The sequence below is a fragment of the Theropithecus gelada genome, chromosome 10, assembly GCF_003255815.1.
Source record: "Theropithecus gelada isolate Dixy chromosome 10, Tgel_1.0, whole genome shotgun sequence".
NCBI lineage: Eukaryota > Metazoa > Chordata > Mammalia > Primates > Cercopithecidae > Theropithecus > Theropithecus gelada.
In genome coordinates this window covers 17566144-17588057 of record NC_037678.1, presented here as the reverse complement: position 1 = coordinate 17588057, position 21914 = coordinate 17566144, and the positions used below count along the sequence as shown (strand labels likewise).

The following is a 21914-nucleotide window of genomic DNA, read 5'->3' as shown; positions in this document are numbered from 1 at the left end:
AAACTGCAATTCAAGCTGCAAGTACTTGTGAGGGCTCACCTACTTGTAATTCATGTTCACCTAGAAGGTATAGTCCTTTGGGGAATCTCAGCTTATTGTGGAGAGGGTCTACTGTTACACTCCCTATTCTGAGTGGCCCTGAGTATAGATTTCTGTCTCCCTTGCCTCCACTAAGCTCTCAAAACCCGTTCCAAATTTGGCCGACCTAGCGAATACTCTCAGGATACAGGTGGCTTTGTACTTATTTACCTCTCTGGGTTTGCATTTTCCCATCAGTCTCTTCCTGGTAATTCTTTACTGTCACACCAACTCTTAGAAGGCCTTTAAAGATTGTAATTATTTAGTTATCAGTTTTTAAGTTGTTTTCAGGGAAAAAGCTGGTCCAAATGACCTAGCCCACTGTTACTAGAAATAGGAAGCCATGTAATGTCTTTCATGGCATACAGTAGGTACTCAATAAAGAATAAGCTGAATTAGCTGAATTATCATAATTTCCCAAATGATATGGTTTGGCTGTGTCCCCACCCAAATCTTATCTTGAATTGTAGCTCCCACAATTCCCATGTGTTGTGGGAGGGACCTGGTGGGAAGTAATTGACTCATGGGGGTGGCTCTTGCTCATGCTGATCTCATGATAGTGAATAAGTCTCAAGAGAGCTGATGATTTTATAAACGGCAGTTTCCCTGCACAGGCTCTCATTCTCTCTTGTCTGCCATCAGGTAAGATACGCCTTTCACCTTCTGCCATGATTGTGAGGCCTCCTCAGCCACATGGAACTGTGAGTCCATTCAACCTCCTTTTCTTTATGAATTACCCAGTCCCAAGTATGTCTTTATCAGCAGCATGAAAACAGACTAATACACCAAACATCACGCACCTTTTTTTTGGATCTGTCTTTATTTGCAGAGGCTGTTTCCTACTCTTAGGATATATTTCTCTTTCTCTACACCCAGTCTGAGAATGTCCACATTCTACCATTGGACCAGGCTCAGAACAAATGTTACCTTTTCCTCAAAGCTCTTCCTGTTTTTCCTCCTTTCCCAAATCTGAATCCTATCTCTTCCTTCTCTAAACCCTCACAAGACCTAGTGTGTATCATTCTCTGGGTACTTAAGTAGATAGCAATGTATTTATGCACGTGCTTATCTCACCTATGGATTTACACATTCTTACCATTTCTGGCTTCTGAATAAACCTCTCACTTGCTCTCCAATTCAGCATAAATTACAAACAGATTTTTTTGCACATATTATATATCTAGTGCTTTTAGTTTTGGTCTACTCGGTGAAGATTCTACGAACACTTAGTCTGCCATATTGCAGGAAGCTGAATTTCATTTATTCTAATAAAGCCTTCCATTCATACCGCACTTTAGAGTTAACAGGGTGCTGTCATATATGTGAGTTTCTGTAAACTTTAGCAGCCTCTAACTTCAGTGCATATCATCATGCTGCAGATGAGAAGCAGAGGACACAAGAGACTAAATAATATGCCAGAGCAGAGCCTCGAAGCCAGCAATGGAACCCAAGTCTTTTCTCTCCAAGCCCAGGGCTCACTCGGGGACACTACAGGCGCTGCCCCTATGATATGTGCCGCTGGTCATTACTACTGCAACCACACCTGGGAAGCAGACATTCTGTATAGGAAAGTACATGCAGCATAGGTCGCAGGCAGTGGACGGAGGGGTGGGCTACATGAGGTTCTACATACGCAATTCTCAGAAGGTTCTGCATATTTAGTCCTACTTACCTCACCACTTTGGCCCCATTTCTCACGACCTGCATGTCCACCATGCAACCCCCGGTAACATAGGCTGCTAGGTTCAACTCTGAGAATTCAGCCTGAAGAAGAAAGCAAAGCAAAAAAGGATTCATCAAATACCAATGGTGGTAACAAGGGTTAACACATATTGGGTACTTAGAGATGCCAAATACACCTCTAAAGCTCACCTCAAACTTGGGAAGTTGGTGACATTTTCATCTTTCTTTTTGAAAGATGAGGAAGCTGAGGCTCTAAGAGGCCTGGTGACATGTCCAAGGCAGCACAATTAATACAAGGCCAAACTAGATTGAAGCCCATATGTCTCTGATTCAAGGACCTATGCTTTTAATCCTTGCTAATTTCTGCCTCTTTGAAGGTGGAAGAAGCAATTCCACCTCCAAGACTAGAACATGCCAGATGCTGTTCGATGGGACATTTTCTCTAGAATTTTTTACCTTCATGCTGTACAATAGTATGGCATCATAATTCTGCGACTATTTATCTCTATTAATGGAGCCACCCCCCACCCTGGTCATATGCCCAGTTTTCTTTTCTTGGTAATGGCCCCCTCCTCTTGCTCTATCCATCTGGTTACAGCAGCAGCACCATGATTGTTCGTTGACATACTGCCCTTTTGGTCACGGTTGATGGGGTAAGCATCTGACTCAGGGTGGAAGAATGAGATACTCTTCCCTGAGAGTTTGAAACTGATGAGTGAGTCATGCAGTTTCTTTCTAGGTGGTTGTATCTGTAATGCACAACCCTGGGTGCTATTTACGACCATGTTTTCTCCCATTTGCACTGGCGAAGCACAGAAAACCAGGGTGGAGAAAGAGAGAGAGAAAGAGAGAGAGAGAGAGAGGAATGTCACAGTCACCAAGAGAGGGGACAGGGGCAACTGACGGGGAGCCCACTTGATGTTTATGTGCCAGCTACAGACCTACCTTTGGATTTTGTGAGTTCATCTTTTGGGTGGCCTATTGGTTTAAGCGAGCTTTTGTGGATTTCTGTTGCTTACAACTAGAGTCCCATGGAATACATCCTTCTTACCAGATGACATGCTCCCTGAGATTTCTCACTATAATCTCACTAAGACATCTGTCTTAGTCTCCCAAGGTTGCTGTAACAGGTGGCTTAAACAGCATAAATTCATTCTCCACAGTTCTGGAGGCTAGAACTCCTAAATCAAGGTGCTGGTAGGGCTGGTTCCTGCTGAGGGCCGTAAGGGAAGGATGTGTTCCATACCTCCCTCCTTGGCTTGTAGACAGCCATCTGCTCCCTGTGTCTCCTTACATTGTCCTCCTTCTATATTCAAAGTTTCTCTTCTTATAAGGACACTGGTCATATACACTACCCTCACTTTAACGGCCTCACTTTAACTTGATTACCTCTTTAAAGACACTATTTCCAAATAAGGTCACATTCTACTGTGGGTTAGGATTTCAACATATGACTTTTGGGGGTGACAAGTCAACCTATAATGCTACCGGCTAAAGTGCATAGCACCAAACTGTGCCTTATACACAGTAGATGCCAAACGCAATTTCTTTGGGTTTAATGGATGAACATAATCACTCACATGTATGAGGCACTCACTATGTGCCAGGTACTGGCCTAAGCATTTTACATATATGAATTCATTTAATCCTCGCATTTGTCCAGATGAGGAAATGGAGGCAGAAAAAGATCAAAAAATGTACGCAGCATCATACAGTAGGTAGCAGAGTTGGTATTCAAACCCAGCGAGTGTGGCTCCGGGGCCTGTGTTTTGTTGCTGTTGTTGTTGTTTTCAGATGGAGTTTTACTCTTTCACCCACGCTGGAGTGCAATGACTCGATCCTGGCTCACTGCAACCTCTGCCTTCCAGTTTCAAGCAATTCTCCCGCCTCACTCCCGAGTAGCTGGGATTACAGGTACCCGCCTCCATGCCCAGCTAATTTTTGCTTTTGTTGTTGTTGTTGTTTTTTGTTTTTTGTTTTTGTTTTTAGTAGAAAGGGGGTTTCACCATGTTGGCCAGGCTGGTCTCAAACTCCTGACCTCGTGATCCTCCCGCCTCAGCCTCCCAAAGTGCTGGGATTACAGGTGTGAGCCACCATGCCCAGCCAGGCCTGTGCTTTTAACTGCCACATTCCATGGCCTCCCCTGTTCAGCCGAAGGAGGCATTAGGTGGATTATAACTGGGAATTTTAGGGACCTAAAAACAACCCATTTAAAGAAAAAAACAAGTTTACATAGAAGGGAAGTATCATTTCATGGCAACTTAACTGTATCTCCTTGGAGTCATCTAACAGGAATTATGACCAAAGACCCAGCCATCTCCCCAGACAGCATTAGAGCAAACTGGGAGTACTTACACCTTTTGCTGTAATTAATAACCTCATTATGCTGTGGCAAGGTGAAAAGAAAAGATCACTGTGAATGAGTCCAGGTTAGTAAATAGTGGTAATGACCTAGTTATTAAGTCTAATGCCTTAAACATTCAGTCCCATCATGTTCAAGATTCTTAGTTGGCGAGGTCACAAAGAAGAATTAAGAAGAAAAGTTGTTGCTTACGTGTGCAGATAAAAAGACATTATAAGAAAGTTACAAAACAGGATACCTGGTCACCAAATATATGCAGAGAGGGAGTGAAACAGAACCTTGGAAGATAGAATCTCTGACTCAAAAGCGGCGAGGACCCAAGGGCTGTCTTGCTGCCCAAATGGAAAGAGAGATACCTGGAGAGAAGTCACACTCAGGCTTGGATGTACAAGTTAGCGGTTCATCTTGTTCAGATGTGGGTGTCTAGAGTTATTTCTCAGTTGTGGTTTATGAATAATTACAGGAGATCACTGCCTGGGTTGCAAGGTAGCCAGCTTCTGTGGGATCAAGCAGAGAGCTGGCCTAGCAAAGTAAAAGGGCATGCTTCTGTTATTTAACTGTCTAAAACCTTCAACACCTTGGAAATGAACACAGAGGTGTCCAAACCACCTTCCTTCAAGACAGCTTGATAGCCTCCCTGGTAGAATACGAAAGAGCAGCCATTTGGAAGACTCTCAGAGCTCTCATAAAAACAGTAGTGAAATGAATTGTATTCCTCAAAAAGCTATGTCCAAGTCCTAACCTCTGATACCTGTGAATGTGACCTCTTTGGGAACTAGGGTCTTTTCAGATGTAATCCAGTTAAGAATATCAGATGAAATCATCTTAGATTGGTGGGAGTTTGGGGGGAGGCACACTAAATCCACCAGCAAGTCCTTAGAAGAGAAGAGATGAGGAAAAGACAGAAAGACACAGGAAAGAAGACCATGGGAAGACGGCAGCAGAGAGAGAGTGATGCTGCCACAAGCCAAGAAATGCCGAGAGTCACTAGAAGCTGGAGGAGCCAAGGAAGGATTCTCCCCTAGAGCCTTCAGGGGGTGTGCAGCTCTGCTGAAACCTCGATTTGGGAATTCTGGCCTCCAGAACTGGAAGAAAATACATTTCTGTTGTTGTAAGCCACTAAGTTTATGGTAATTGTTAGAACAGCCCTAGGAGCCTAGGAAATTAAAATAATAACTTTGGGAATTGAATGCCATTTCAGTATCATATTCAAAGTCACCAGGGCTCGAAGAAGGTCAATGTGCCCAGGTAAAGCTCCTTTATTCACTTCACCAAAAACATGCACACAGAAATCTGCACCCAGATTCATTCTCTCTCTCTCTCACACACACACAAACAAAAGAACACATTAGTTATTCACCTATATCGCAAAAAACGCTATTATCAGAATTACTTAAATTTTCTGCAAAAGCTAACCTTTTCACCACTAATTATTTTGACTTCTACGGTTTTTGGTACGGTATCTTTTTTGTTTGTTTGTTTGTTTTTGTTTGTTTGTTTGTTTTTTAGAGATGGAGTTTTGCTCTTGTTGCCCAGGCTAGAGTGCAACGGTGTGATCTTGGCTCACTGCAACCTCTGCCTCCCGGGTTCAAGCAATTCTCCTGCCTCAGCCTCCAAAGCAGCTGAGATCCCAGGCACTCACCACTGCACCCAGCTAATTTTTGTATTTTTAGTAGAGACAGGGTTTCACCATGTTGATCAGGCTGGTCTCAAACTCCTGATCTCAGGGTGATCCACCCACCTTGGCCTCCCAAAGTGCTGGAATTACAGGCATGAGCCACCGTGCCCAGCCGGTGTGATATCATTTTAATACTACACATTAGGCACTGTGGTCTGGACAAATGAGTACTCCAAGAGACTATATTCATATGTAAGCTGTTCAATATACTAGCTGATGAGTTTAGTCAAGTTACTGATTTAAATATCAATTTTGATTCCCTTAAAATGGAGACAATGATATCAATAATATCTATCTTTAAATGTTTTTGTGATGATTCAAGACAATGTATATGAAACATCCAGCACAGGGCTGAGACTCAGTAAACAGTTGCCATTATTATTTTCAAATATTCCATTGTCTTAGTAAGCTTAAACTGAAAGCATCCAAACTGGTGTACCCGGAAAAAGAACAACTCCTTCAAGTATTTATAACATATACATTTAAAAAATATACTGAGGTGTGAAATGTAAAGACTTCTGCATATGGCAACAATGAAGTACCAGAGACTACATATACACTCCCATCTTAAACAATAAGAAAGCCAGACAAACTACATTATGTATCAGTTTTCAGGAACTAGACGACAGGCATTTCAGGACTATGATTCCTGTAAAAAGGAAGCGAACAAAATTATCCCTACGTTTATCCTAGCTTACTGCCTAGAGGCAGTTTCCAGGCAGCAGAACAGCATGGGAGAACGCAGAGTTCATCAATTTCACTGAGTTGAGGATACAAAGATTGAAGTTCAGGGTAGCCATTGTGGCTAAAATTTGCAGGAGAGTATAGGGAAAAATGGATCTGCACAGAAAAAATAAAACAAACAAACAAAAAACCTCACAAACTCCAGGGAGATCTATGTCTTTCGCTGAGTACTAATTTGAACATACATGAAAGGAAAGTAACCAAGGCCAGGAAAAAGCCATCAGGAAACAGTCTCCAGAATCCACAAAGCTGGGAATAACCCATGTGCTCACCAGCTAGAGTGTAAAGACCTTGTCAAATGGGTAGGTTACTCAAAATTTCATAGTGGGACTGAAATATCTCTGGCCAACAGCATGCTCTGGGTCTAGGATGACCAGCTTGTCCTGGTTTGCCTTGGGCTTTCCCAGCTTTAAAACCAAAAGTCCCATTTCTCAGAAACCCTTCAATCCCAGTTTTACAGTGAAAGTCCCATGTCTTGGAAAACTCCTTAATCCCAGGAAAACTAGAATAATTGATCACTCCATGTAGATCTGTCCCAAGAAAAGTTTAAAAGCAAGTCTTGAATGGATCAAGTTTATTACAAATAACTTAACCGCATCTCAGAACAAACGAAACCACTGTTTAAAGGAATCTAACAAAACCCAGCACCCAACACATCAAATTCACAATGTAAAAGTAGTGACATTCAATCATAAATTACCAGGAGTGCAAAGAAGCAGAAGAATATGACCCAAAACAAGGAGAAATGAACCAATAGAAACAGACGCAGAAATGGAGAGATGATGGGAAGAGCAGAAATGGAAGTTAAAACAACTATTATAAAGAGGTTCTCAAGAATGTAGATGGAAACAACATAATGGGAGAGAAAGAAACATATTTTAAAAATTAAAAATGAAACTTGTAGAAATAAAAATTATAATATCTGAAATAGAAAATGCACTGCTAGGATTAACAACAGATTAGACACTTGTATCAGTCTGTTCTACACTGCTATCAACTACCTGAGGCTAGGTAGTTTATAAAGAAAAGAGATTTAATCACCTCAAGTTGTGCAGGCTGCACAGACTTCTGCTTGTGGGGAAGTGTCAAGAAACTTACAATCATGGTGGAAGGCAAAGGGGAAAGCAAGCACCATCCTCATATGGCAGAGGAGCAGGAGAGAGAGAGAGCAAAGGGGGAAGCGCTACACACTTTTAATCAACCAGATTTTGTGAGAACTCTATCATAAGGACAGCAAGGGGGATGGTGCTAAATCATCAGAAACCAACCCCATGATCCAGTCACCTTTTGCCAGGCCCCACCTCCAACAGTGGAGATTACAATTCAACATGAGATTTAGGTGGGGCACAGAGCCAAAGCATAACACACTGCTGAAAAAAAAGTTCAGTTGAACTTGAAGAGAAAACCAAAAAAACAATCCAAAATGAAGCAGAGAGACAAAAATACAAAAAAGAAAAAAAAAAAAAAAAAAAAAAAGCAAAGAAAGAAAGAAAAAGAGAGCAGAACCTCAGTGAGTTATGGGATAATATTAAACAGTCTAATAACTGAGTAATTAAAGTCTCACTAAGAGAAGAGGTAGGGCCAGAAAATTTTTTTTTAAATGGCCAAAATTTTTCTACAGTTAATGAAAACTTGATCTAACAAGTTCAATGAATCATAAGCAGAAGAAACAAAGCAAATAAACAGCAGGGCATATAATAACTTACTAAAAACCAGTGATGAAGAGAAAATCTTCAAAGCAGCCAAAGGGGAGAAAATACATTTTACATAAAGAGAAACAAAGATAAGAAAGATAAACAGCTTCTTGTGAGAAAACAGAAAACCAGAAGATAGTAGTAAATCTTTCTTAAAGAACTAAAAGCAAAAGAAAACTAACCAAAAAACAACTGTCAGTATAGAATATTATACCCAGTAAAATTATCTTTTAAAAGTGAAGGCATAGGACAGGCACAGTGGCTCATGCTTGTAATCCCAGCACTTTGGGAGGCCAAGGTGGGTAGATCACCTGAGGTCAGGAGTTCAAGACCAGCCTGGCCAACATGGCAAAACCTAGTGTCTATGAAAAATACAAAAAATCAGCAAAGTGTGGTGGCACGTGCCTGTAATCCCAGCCACTTGGGAGGCTGAGGCACAACAATCACTTGAACATGGGAAGCAGAGGTTGCGGTGAGCAGAGATTTCACCATTACACTTTGGCCTGGACAACAGGGCGAGACTTTGTCTCAAAAAAAAAAAAAAAAAAAAAGTGAAGGCACAATAAAGACTTTTCCAGACAAAGAAAAGTTGAATTTATTATAAGTCCAAAATATGTTAAAGGAAGGTCTTCAGATAGAAGGACAATGATACCAGATGGAAATTTGTACCAACACAAAATAAAGAGTTCTAGATATGGTAAATATGTGGATAAATACAACACATTCATTTTTCAGTTTAAAAATCTTCCATAAAAGATTATTAACAGTTTAAAGCAAAACATTGCAGGCATCGTGGGAGTTTATAACCTGTAGAAGTAAAATGAACAATAACAAGGACACAAAGAAAGGGAATGAGAAATGGAAATATACCGCTGAAAGGTTCTCACACTATATGTGAAGTGGAATAACACTATTTGAAGGTAGATGTTGACGAGCTAAAAATGTATATTTTAAATCATAGAACAGTGCCTTGAAAATATAGATAACATAAATACAGTAAAGTACACAAATTTTAAGTTTTAGCTTGACGAATTTTAACTTATTTATGCTGTGTAATCAATCCTCGCATCAAGATATAGATCATTTCTAGAACCCCTGAATCCTCCCGCATCCTCATTCTAGCTGATCTCATCCCTACACCATGATGTTACCATTTTAATGTCTTCTATCTCCATAGATTAGTTTTACATGTTCGTGAACTTGCTATAAATGAAATTTCACAGTATATGCACTTTGGTATTTGCCTTCTTTCATATCTGTGATGCTGTTGTGGTTAGCAGCAGTCATTCTTTTTTTTATTTCTGTGTAGTATTTCATTGTCTGAATATTCAGTAATGTGTTTATCCATTCTGCCAATGACAGACACTTTAACTATTTCTATTCATTGACTACTAAGAAAAGAGCTGCTATGCACCTTCTTATACATGTCTTTTGGTGGACATATACATTCATTTTCTTGGGTATATACCTAGAAGTGGAATTGCTGGGTCAGAGGACAGGCATACAGGATTTAGAAGATACAGATGGAGAATTTTCCAAAGCGGTTTTGCCAATTTACATACCCATTAGCAATATGAGAATTATAGTTGCCCTATGTCTTTTTCAACACTTAGTATTGTCAATGTTTTTAGTTTTAGCCATTCTTCAGGTGGGTGTGTAGTAATAGTACATTGTGGTTTCAGTTTGCATTTCTCTGATGATTAATGATGCTGACCACCTTTTCATGTGCTAATTAACAATTTAGGTAATTTCATTTGGTGAAGTGCCTATTTAAGTTTTTGTTCATATTTGTATTCTTGTTTGCATTTATCTTATTAATTTGTAAAGGTATCTTAAAATATATTCAAGATAGGAGCTGTTTTCTGGATATATTCATTTAGAAATTTCTTCTTCCATTCTGTGGCTTGTCTCTTAACTTTCTTATTTTTTTAATGAAGAATATATTTATACACACATATATGTATATATGAAGTACAATTTGATTTATTTTTACAGTTAGTATATTTATTGTCTTTAGCTTTAAAAATGTTTGCCCACCCCAAGGTCATGGAGGCACTCTCAATGTTTCCTGCTAGAAGCTTCTCTGTTGAATATTTCACATTTAGGTCTGTAATCCATCTAGAATTTTTAAATATATACTATGTGAAGTAGGACTCAAGGCTCAATTTTTTTTTGTATGGCTATTCATATACTTTGGTACCATTTATTGAAATGAGCACTCTTTCTCAACAGAACTGCATCGGTGCCTTTGCCAACCACCAAGTCACTTCATAGGTGGCAGTCCATTTCTAAATCCTCTATTTTATTCTATTTATCAATTTGTCTATCCTGTTTCAAGTTGTCACACTTATTGTAGCTTTACAGTGAGTCTTGACATCAGATAGTATAATAGTCTAAGACAGAAGTGACTCAAACAAGTCCCAGGGATGACAGGAGCACAGGCAAGGTAGGATGACCACCCTCTCTGTCCCCTTAACTTCCTGACCAGAAAAATAGTCTTCTTATTCGCTCACTGCAAAACACGCATAGACACTGGTCAATCAGATGACCGCAAAGGCTCTGTCCTGAATAAACTGATTGGATGTTTCCCCAGCAATATGATTGACTAGACAGAATGTGTTCTATTCTTTACTTTGCAACCAACCCACCACTGCAGCCAGACCTCTCAAAGACCTCCTGAAGGAAATCCCCGCTTCTCTTAAAGGTTAAAAAAAGATTTTATTAATTTTAAAAAAACCTACAGTTCTTAACAGCTTGTTAGTATGGTCTGCTGGTTGAGAGGGTAATAAATGGAGGAGAAAGCACATCTATTCTTTTAGATCATCACCTATACTGAGGACTGGCACTTATGGCATCTCACTATTGACATGCTCACATGCCTCTAAAGGTTTATCTTTGCTTTATAATGAACGTTCGCATCTCAGCACAGTTTTAAACATTCTTTAACATTTTAACTTCTTTTCCACCTTGTTGAAAGGTTGAGCCCACTCTCTCATTTGCATTATTTTTTGCACATTTGTTGCCAGCCACTGCATTTTTTAAAATTTCTTTTCCTTATTTTTAACAGAAAAAAAGACCCCATACCACAATATATTGCTTTAGAAAATGAAGATGGCTGCATGTAATTCTGATTGTTTTGGGGGGGAAATAGCCATGTTATACATTTGTAGGAGATTACCTCTAGACATCATTAAGCACAAATGGTTTTAATTCTTTGGTCTCTAGATGAGGGCTATATATAGGCACAGACAGAGCTCTTGGTATTTTGCTACTCTTGTTAAACTAGTTGTGAGAGGTTTTCAACACTGATCTCAATGATAACTGAACATACTGGACTATCTGAGCTTTTCTGTTTGTGTATAACTCTTTAAACATGTACTCGGAGGAATGAATAAATAGTGGAAAAGGCATTGGCCTTGAAGTCTGAAGATCAGAGATCTAAATCTTGAATTTGACACTGACCTGCTGTATGCCCTTAAGCAAACCCCTCACTTTCTCTCTACTCTTAACTCTCTTCATCTTTAAATTAAAGAGCTATAATTAATTGAGTCAATGATGTCCCTGGTCTATTTAATTGTTATATGTCTGTCTTTTTCTAAACCAATGTCCCCTAACTGTCATCAAAGAAATCACCTATTATCATAGCATACTTTATAAGAAAGAAATGCCAGCCAAGTAGGAATACTTTTTATAAGAAAGCTGTTCATTGTTTTATACCCAGCTCCTGGCACATAGTAGGTATTCAAAAATACTTATCACCAAAAGTTTTTATATTTTACGGATGGACGGACACCCTCACACATTAAGTAACTTGCCTTCTGAAACTGCATTGCCAGGGCCTCCAGACTGTGACAGCAAGGAGGATGTTTTCAGGCCGAGAGCAGGGGAAAAGCTCAACCTAAGTTTCCAGGAACAAAAGCACAGGTGAGAACAGAGGGCTGTGGGGCCAAAGGAATGGTGAGGTGTCATTTGTAGCTGGGACATGGAGTATCTGGAAGTACACAATAGAAGGCAAAGGCTGCTGAGAGACCAGTTCATGAAGATTTTGAGGGTCCTGTGAAGGAATGTGAATAGCATTCTACAGCATATTAGTCTTCTATTGCTGCCATAAAAATTATCCCACATTTAAAGCCTTCAAACAACACAAACTTATTATCTCACTGCTATGTAGGTCAAAGGTCCAGGTTAGCTTGGTTGGTTTCTCTGTTCTGTGTTACACATGGCCCAAATCAAGGTGTTGGCCAGCTGGGCTCTCATTGCAAGGCTCTGGGAGGAAGCCACTTCCAGATTCCTCCAGGTTACAGGCAGAAGTCAGTTATCTGCAATGATAGGATTGAGCTCTTCGTTTCCTGGGAGAGACTCCCAGGCTGCTTAGGGCTGTATGTTTTCCTTATGACGCTGTACTCCCATCTTCAAACTAGTAATGGCACACTGAGTCCTTTTCACTTTTCAAATTGTTACTGACTTGTTGTCTGCCACATCTCCATCTCCAGTATGAGAAAGTTCTCTGCTTTAAAGGACTTGTGTGGTTTGATGGGATCTAGTTGGATACTGCAGAATCCTCTCCTGTCTTAAGGTCCGTAACTATAATCACATCTGCCAAGTTCCTTTTGAGTAACATTTTCACGGGTTCCAGGGACTAGGGCAGAGACACTATAGGGGGCTACTAGGAAACACTAGGGGTTGCAGAGGAGGGGAGTAACTCAATTCCTAACAACAAATATTATGCAGCACGTTCGAAGTTCCAGGTTCCGTTATAGGTGCTAGATACAATTGGAATCATCCATTAAGAAAATCTCTTCGACATTCTCCTAGGTCAGAAGGAGATATAGGTTGAGTGTTCCTTATCTGAAATGCTTGGGACCAAAACTGTTCTGCATTTCGGATTTTTTTTTTTCAGATTTTGAAATATTTGCAGTATATACACTTACCAGTTGAGCATCTCTAATCCCAAAATCCAAAATCTGAAATGCTCCAGTGAGCATTTCCTTTGAGCATCATATCACTAAAAATGTTGGATTTTGGCCGGGCGCAGTGGCTCACACTGATTTAATCCCAGTATTTTGAGAGGCCAAGGTGGGAGAAGCACTTGAAGCCAGGATAAGACCAGCCTGGGCAACAAGGTAAGACCCTTATATCTTTTAAAAAAAATTAGCCAGGGATGGTGGCGTGCACCTGTAGACTCAGTTACCGGAGCGGGGGCTCAGGCAGGAGGATGCCTGAGCTTTGAGTTCAAGGCTGCAGGGAGCTAGAACTGCACCACTGCACTCCAGCCTGGGAGACAGAGTGAGATTCTATGTCAAAAAAAAAAAAAAAAAGTTTTGGATTTTGGAGCATTCTGGATTTTGGATTTTTGGACTTGGGATGCTTAACCTATAAGCACCTGTTTGTAATTAAACTCGTGTCCAGTTTCAGGAACACACACACACACACACACACACACGCATGCATGCGTGCCTGCACACAGGAACAGAGGTGGAACGCATTCAATTTCCTGTAGGGTCTTTGGCTGCATTTTCGCCGGCACTGACACCTGACAAGTATGTAATGCCAAGCAGATAATATTACTGAAAGCACGGGGTATTCATGTCTAGTTACTAATAATTGCATTTGCAATGATAATCATGTTGATGACAGCATGGAAAATGGTGATTGTAATCAGCATCATAATACTAAGTTGAAGCATGTTATTAGGCCAACAGGTCAATAAGAAAGAACTGGAAATTGAGACGTGGAAGTGGATGACTGACTGGAATGTACACAAGAAACCAAGAATGTGTGGGAATGTGAAGGTAGCAGCTATCAGCTTTGACCTTGAAGCCTGACTGAGGGAGGATTTTGACACAAAGAGATGTTGTCCAGAGTTCCTGAGAAAGGCAAGATGCTGGCAGATAGATTTGTCTGGAATCCCAGGGTGACTGATAAGATACTGGGAATTCCTGTCAGTTGGTGAAGAAGTATCTGGTCCAGACTGTACCCTTAAACTCAATGCTTAGGCGTGTTCCCCTGCCCATGGCCTTGGGCACTCGCATATTCTGCAGGAGAAACAGAGAGAGAAAAAGAGACAGAGAGGAGACAGAGACAGACAGACATGAAGTTCACAGGAAAAAGTCAGTACTCTTAGCATTCTCCTAATGCCAGAACAACTTCAGACCCTGTGCTCTATTCCATAAGCTTTCTTACTGCATCTCATACAGAGAAGCAGTTAGTCTACGGGGCAGGACATCACAATGCCACATTTGCTAGTAGGCAGGGTCATGGCCAGGGGTGATCCTGGCCTCCACATTCTGCCTCTCTGTAGCTACGTGTCTGTTGATTTGGGTGGTCATTGTGTTAACTTCCTCTTTCCTGCTTGGTAAGTCCTGAAAGATGCTATCTTTAAGCATTCATCTTTCTCTCTGCAACTCTGTCTTCCAATCTATGAGTTGGCAGCCGTAAACTCTGATTCCCGGGAGCTTCTTCTGATTCCCAGGAGGCCCGGATGTCCTGCTATTTTTTCATAGTTGTCATTGTGAGGCCATGTGACTATTGAGTAAGAACAGCCACATATCTAGTTAGCAACATCCACAGATGAGGTTTGGCTTCAAGGGAGGGTAAGAGGCTGCACTGCTTAGTTCTAAAGCCTAAACTGAGGGATTCAGCCCAGATTTAGCAGAGAACCTGGAACTAGGGGTAGCGAATCTAGGGCAGCTAACGCTGGACTGTAATTTCAACAGTGATTTGCTGTTCCTCCTTTGGTTGTCAGCCACCTTAGGAACCTGGAATGAGGGGTGTAGCGGGGGTGGTGCCGGTGATTATCAAGGATTAGGGCATTCCTGAGCCCTCTGGCAAATTATCATCAAAATTCTACCCTAATTCCTAGCAGATTGATATGTTTACTCTTGGGAAAGAAACTGTATCATTAAATTCCTTTAAAAAACATCAGCAGTCTGCATGTATTACGATCCTCCTCACTTCCTAAATTCTTTCATAGCCAAAGACACTCATTTAAAAAGGATAAACAATAGCAGTGATAATAAAAAGGAAACCCAAACCCTACATGACTTACAAGGTCCCACATGATTTACTCTGATGCCTCCCACCATCCCCCCAGTTCCGACTCGCTCAGCCATTGCCACACTGTCAAACAACCAAGCAAGCTCCAGCCTCCTGTCCCCATCACCAAAGGGCTTCCTTGAGCCGGCAGCATGGCCGCCTTCCTCAGGCCATTCACAGTCCTTCTCAGTGGTGCCCCAAGCCGTATCCTCCCTGCAAAGCACCCTGCTGGGCTCCACAGTCAATTTCTTTGCTTATTCTTCCCCAAAGCACTCATCCCTATGTGACATAAAGATTTACGTCCATCTCAATTAACTCTTCAGTGGTCTACCTCTCTCACTTGAGTAGAAGCTCTGTGGGGCAGAGATTTTGTCTGCTTTGTTTACCACTCTATCTCAGCACCTAAAACAGTGCCTGGTATACAGCAGCCAGTACTCTGTCAATACCACTCAATGAACCAATGCCCATTTTGCAGATGTCAAAAATAAGACTTAAGGAAGCACAGAGACTGTGCCCCAAGTTCCACTCTGGTAATTATGTCAGCTGGGACGCATACCCAGGCCAACGTGCTTTGCAAGTGTGATTTTCTGGTGGGCAGGAGGTGACATCAAGTGCATGCCAGTTATTTGAGGTGAATCCCATTGGAGTGCGCAGAGTTGGGTCGGCTCGGGCTCGGCTTGTGGCCTACAGTCGCCCCTGCCTTTCACCTTCCCGGTCTTGTGCACACCAGTTTGTAGCATCTGTCAGCGAAGCCCATGAGCCCCCGCCCCTCCTCCACTCGGCCTCTTCTGACTGCTCCACCGATGGCAGACACTTGGCAGGTGGCCCGAGGCCTGCAGTCGGCAAGAACTGCTTCCTGTCCACTTCCCGGCACAGGCTGTATTTTTAGCTTGCTGGGCTTGGGGGGGAATCAGTGACTTCCTTGGCTGGCATCTCAGGGCTGAGCTCTTTCCCACCAGTTCAGACTCACCTTGCAGACAAAAAAGGCTTTGAGAGTCTGCCCACTCACCTAGCAGCCCATTCCAGACGAGGAAATCTTGCTCAGTAGAAGCACCCGGCATCTCAGTGAAGGCCTGGCCCCCCAGAAAAATCATAGCATGCCTGTGTGTGGTGTTGGTGAATATTGAGTGTGTGTGCACATGCATGTGAATAATGTGTGTGTGTGGGGACAGGCAGGGTGGGGAGGGATAAACACATTAAAAATGTCCAAGTAAATATAAAAACACAGAAAAAATAAAATAATAAAAACCTACATTCCCAAATGTTCATGTATTCGAATATTCAAGATTAGGACGGGTTTGCCACATTATATTTGAAAAATCAGACTGGGCTCGGTGGCTCACACATGTAACTTCAGCACTTTGGGAGGCTGAGGCAGGAGGATTGCTTGAGCCCAGGAGTTCGAGACCAGCCTAGACAAACATAGTGAGACCCTGTCTCTACAAAAAAATTTAAAAATCAGCCAGGTGTGGTGGTGCATGCCTATCGACCTAGTTACTTAGGATTTGAGGTGGAAGGATCACTTGAGCCCACAAGCTCAAGGCTACGGTGAGTCACGACTGCACCATCGCACCGCAGCCCAAGGAACAGAGCAAAACCCTATCTCAAATAAATAAATAGATAGAATTTAAAAATAAACAGCAGTGTTTCGAAGTTTACAAAATGTTTGGTGTAACAATGTTTTCCGGAATCAGACCAAATGAGTTTGAATCTGATCTCCACCCCTGCCTTGCTGTACAACTTTGGGCAAGTTAGCCTTCTTATGCCTTAGTCTCTCATCTGTAAAAAGAGGCTATGGTGCCTTCATAGGGCAGTTGTGGGCATTAAATGAATTAATCCACTTGAAAGCTCTTAGCAAGGTGCCTAGGTGAAAATAAATGTGTAATGAATGTTAGCCATCAATATTATATTAATTAATTTGATTATCACAACATTGATAGAAGCGTAGGTATTAGCCTCCTCATAGTTGGTGAGAAAACTGGAGAGCAGACAGTGTGCAAATGACTTGGCTAAGATCACAAAGTTATTGCGCCAGAGAGCAAGGACTTGAACTCAGGTCAGTCTGATTCTGTTTGCATCCATTTATTCATTTAACACATTCTTATTGAGCAGCTGCTCTGCCAAGGCTAGGGGCTGGTGACACAGCAGTGAAAGTTACAGACAAAATTTCCGATCCTCACCTTATATTCTAGTGCAGACCACTAACAGTAAACATAAATAATACATTGGGAGAGGAAAGAGAAATCCTGGCAAGAAGATAGAGTGCCAGGAGTTGAGTTTTGTGTTAAATAAAGGGGTCAGGAGAAGGTGAAATTTGATCAGTGATATGAGCAAAGTTAGGGAGCAAAACCTATTAACAAGGGGCGGGGGAGGGAGCTTTCCAGGCAGAGAGACCAGCAGGTGCGAAGACCCTGAGGCTGGAGTATGTGTGCAGAATTCAAGGAACAGCAAGAAAGTTGGTGTGGCTGGAACAGGGCTAGTAAGGGGGTGAGGAAAGAAGATGAGATCTGAGAGGGGATGATGGACCGGATCACAGCAAGGGTTTAGGATTTTATTCTGCACGAGATGGGAAGATGTTGGCATCTTTACCATCCTTATCACCAACATCATCATCTCCACTATTGTCAATGAAGATAATGATGGAGATGATTCTCCTCCTCATCCCCCTCCTCTTTCTTCATCAACATCATCACACTTGGCAATATAAGACGTCAGGGAGTCAAGTTTGGGAAAAATCACCAGTTAGACGTATTGTTCTGATTTTTAAGGAATTTCTTAACCGCAAAGTTTTGCTTCCAAAAGCCTAGATGTATATTTGTTAGAGATCGAGGTGGGGTTCTGGTGACTGGAAGCCAGAGGACCAGGTATGCCCTAATTCTGTCCTGATAGTCGCCCCTTCCTGGTCGGCGTTCCCGAGAGAGTTGTACCTCCTGCCCCCCAAAAAAACAACTGCACCTGAAAATCAAAGTAAAACACCACTGCCCTTTGCCCAACGCCGGGGGAGACTTCAAGGTTGGGGAGAGCCTTTAATAATGTCCCTAGGACAGGAAGGATGTTCATCGAAGGGGAGAAAGAAGGGTCTTTAAGGGGAACAGGATGGTGAGACCACCACAGCTTCATCTCTCCCCACCTCCAGAGCTTTTAGAAGGTCAAGAGACCTAGAAACAAATTTTGCTAACTGCAATGAATTTTTGCTACCTGCAGTGGATAGGGCAAATGTTCAGGGATTTTAAGACCACAACTCAGCTACAAAGAAAAGAACAGTGGTTAATGTTTCCTTGACATTTACGTCTCATTGCTGCGAGCTGGGCTCCACATGCTTAGACACCATTCTGCCGAATGCTCCGCAAAGTGTGAGAAAAGTCTCCTCACAGCCCTCTGGCTCTCCTGATGGATGGGTTCTGGGTGCTTTAAGATGGAGATGTGGAAGCACAGTCCATCGTTGGGGGCTAACACTCAGTAGTCCCACAGATGAGTGAGAAACCACAAGAGGAAAGCGGTCCTGGGAAGAAAGGCTGTTTGGGGTGAGAAGACGCTGCTGAAGCTGGGCACTGTGGACTCTAATTCTGCAGACCATAGTGAGGAGACATATTGAAGGAGCTGAAGCGGGGCTGGTACAATTATATTTCTGTAAATGTTTTTTTTTTCCAAATGGAAAATTCAAAGTCATAATGTGATGAGAGGAACATCTTGTTCATCAAAGCTCTAAGAAATTCAAATGCCTTTTCCGTTTCTTTTTTTTTTTTTTTTAATTTATTTTAAAGGTCCAAAATCTTTCTCAGGATTGTAGGAAGGAAAAAAGGCACTCAGACTTCCTTTTCTATTCTCATTGCTACCCATAGTGCAGACCTCGCCTTCTTGTTTTAGAACTGCTGTCTCCCTGTATCTCATTTACCCTCCATTTGATCCAATCTGCACATTCAGGGGACAGCCCTGCACCCCCAGGTGAGGACCTACCACTTCCTACTACTGGGACCTCCAGGAATACGGCCACCTTTGAACCCCAAACACAGAGACTCTGCTGTTCCTATCGCAGCTCCAGCTGAGCACCAGACACTTCGAAAGGCCAGCGGGTTCAGCACTCAGGATGCTAAATGCTGCGAAGAAAAATGAGGCAGATAAAGTGATAGAGAGTGATGGAGAAGTGTGCACGGAAGTGCCATTTCAGATGGGGGATGAGGGGCAAGCATTTCTGAGGAGGTGACATTTGGGCAAAGCACCTGAATACAGTGAGGGCATGAGCCATGAGGATGCCTGGGGACCAGGGGGCCGGGTAAAGGCCTTGATGGAAGATGCGCTCACTTGATATTTAAGGTTTTTATTTTTTTCATTGTGGTAAATCATATACAACATAAAATTTGCCATTTTAATCCTTTTTAAAGTGTATTTTTAGTGGCATTAAGTACATTCATGGTGTTGTACAACCACCACCGCTAACCATCTCCAGGACTTTTTCATTACCACTTGTGACGGTTAATACTGAGTGTCAACTTGATGGGACTGAAGGATGCAAAGTATTGATCCTGGGTGTGTCTGTGAGGGTGCTGCCAAAGGATATTAACATTTGAGTCAGTGGGCTGGGGAAGGCAGACCCACCCTTAATCTGGGTGGGTACCATCTAATCAGCTACCAGCGAATATAAAGCAGGCAGAAAAACGTGAAAAGACTAGACTGGCCTAGCCTCTCAGCCTAGATCTTTTCCTCCATGCTGGATGCTTCCTGCCCTCTAACAATTGACTCCGAGTTCTTCAGAGTTGGGACTCAGACTGGTTTCCTTGCTCTTCAGATTGCAGATGGCCTATTGCGTGAACTTGTGATTGTGTGAGTTAATACTACTTAATAAACTCATATATATATATATACACACACACACACACACACATATATATATCTCCTATTAGTTCTGTCCCTCTAGAGAACTCTAATACACACACACACACAAAAATGTTATACAGAACTCCCCGTCCCCTCCCCAGCCCCTACTAACTTTTTTTTTTTTTTTTTGGAGACAGAGTCTTGCTCTGTCACCCAGGCTGGAGTGCAGTGGCATGATCTCAGCTCAACGCAACCTCCACCTCCCAGGTTCAAGTGATTCTCCTGCCTCAGCCTTCCAAGTAGCTGGGATTAAAGGTGCCTACCACCACACCCAACTAATTTTTGTATTTTTAGTGGAGACAGAGTTTCACCATGTTGAAACTCTGGTCTCAAACTGGTCTCAAACTCTTACCTCAAATAATCCACATGCCTCGGCCTCCCAAAGTGCTGAGATTACAGGTGTGAGCCACCTCACCCGGCCACCCCTACTAACTTCTATCCTACTGTGTCTCAATAGATTTGACTACTCTAGGTACTTCAGACTACTGGAATCATACAATATTTGTCCTTTTGTGTCTGGCTTCTATCACGTAATATCATGTTTTCAAGGCTCATCTATGTTGTAGCATATGCCAGAATTCCTTTTTGGGGGCTGAATAATATTCCATTGTTTGGACATACCACATTTTGTACACCCATTCACCTGCTGATGGACATCTGGGTTGTTTCCACCGTTTGGCTATTATGAACCATGCTGTTGTGAACACGGGTGTGCAAATATCTGTTCAAGTCTCTGCTTTCAATTCTTCTGGGTAAATTCTCAGAAGTAGAATTGCTGGATTGTACAGTAATTCTACGTTTAATTTTTGGAGGAACTGCCATACTGTTCTCCACAGCGGCTGCCTCATTCTACATTCCCACGTCAGTGCACAAAGGTTCCAATCTCTCCACCTTCTCACCAACACTTGTTATTTCCCATTGTCTGATTTTAAGGAAGAGCAAGACAGCCCGTGTGGATGGATTGGAGTAAGTCAGGAAAACAGGGTCAGGAACAAGGTCAGGGCAGGCTAATCAGGAAGGGCCCTCAGGTAGTGGGAAGGACTTTGGCTACGGCTTGGAGTGAGACTGGCACCTCTGGAGAGATGTTTTTCTACCCACAGAGGGGCATAATCTGATTTACAATAAGGAAGTTAAGCCCAATGCTTCTAACTCCAGAAGCATGAAGGCTCCAAGACTAGCACAATCCTCTTTTCTCCCAAGCTGCCCAAGGGTTAAGTAAACGCAAACACGGGTAAGTTCAGTGAAAGGAGATACTTCCTTCCCCTGGCTGACACACCTGATGCAGGAAGCAGACTCGGGCTCTCTGGGAATGAGAGGCCTGGCCGGACTTGTGCTTCCACGAGAGAACGAACATCGCTGGGATGCGGGATGGCTTAGCACTTCTCATGTGAGTTTCTGAGAGCTACCGAACAGCCTAAGGCCCCATCTGTTTTCAATCTTGTTAAAAGGGCCTCACGTGCTGGTGCCTATTTAAAATAATGCACACATGGAGTTTTTAAAATGAAGAAGAAAAAGCCCCGTGCTCTCCCCGCCGGCACAGCTTATGTGTTTATTTTGGAGCAAGCTTTGGAGCAAGACACAGCTAATTTCTCTTCCCGAGGTTGATTTGCAAATCCCCATAGCCTTTTGCTCCAAGCATTTAAGGCAGCTTGGTATGAACTGGTCACCCTTTCAAAAGTCTGCTGTGAAATAGCTCCAAGTTAAGGCTGGGCTCAGGAAAGGAGGGAGCCCAAGCACCACTTTGCTCCTTGCAAATGTTTCCCTG

At 42.3% G+C, this 21914-nt stretch overlaps 1 protein-coding gene across 2 annotated transcripts in view; it reads right to left on the bottom strand.

The window, feature by feature from the left end:
* The window catches only part of SYN3 (synapsin III), a 548825-nt gene that overhangs the window by 425011 nt on the left and 101900 nt on the right, over positions 1-21914 (bottom strand). For both annotated transcript variants that reach the window (XM_025398719.1, XM_025398718.1), the window contains exon 4: positions 1751-1842. In XM_025398719.1, the coding sequence (XP_025254504.1) occupies positions 1751-1842 (92 nt within the window). The remainder of the gene's footprint in view (positions 1-1750; positions 1843-21914) is intronic.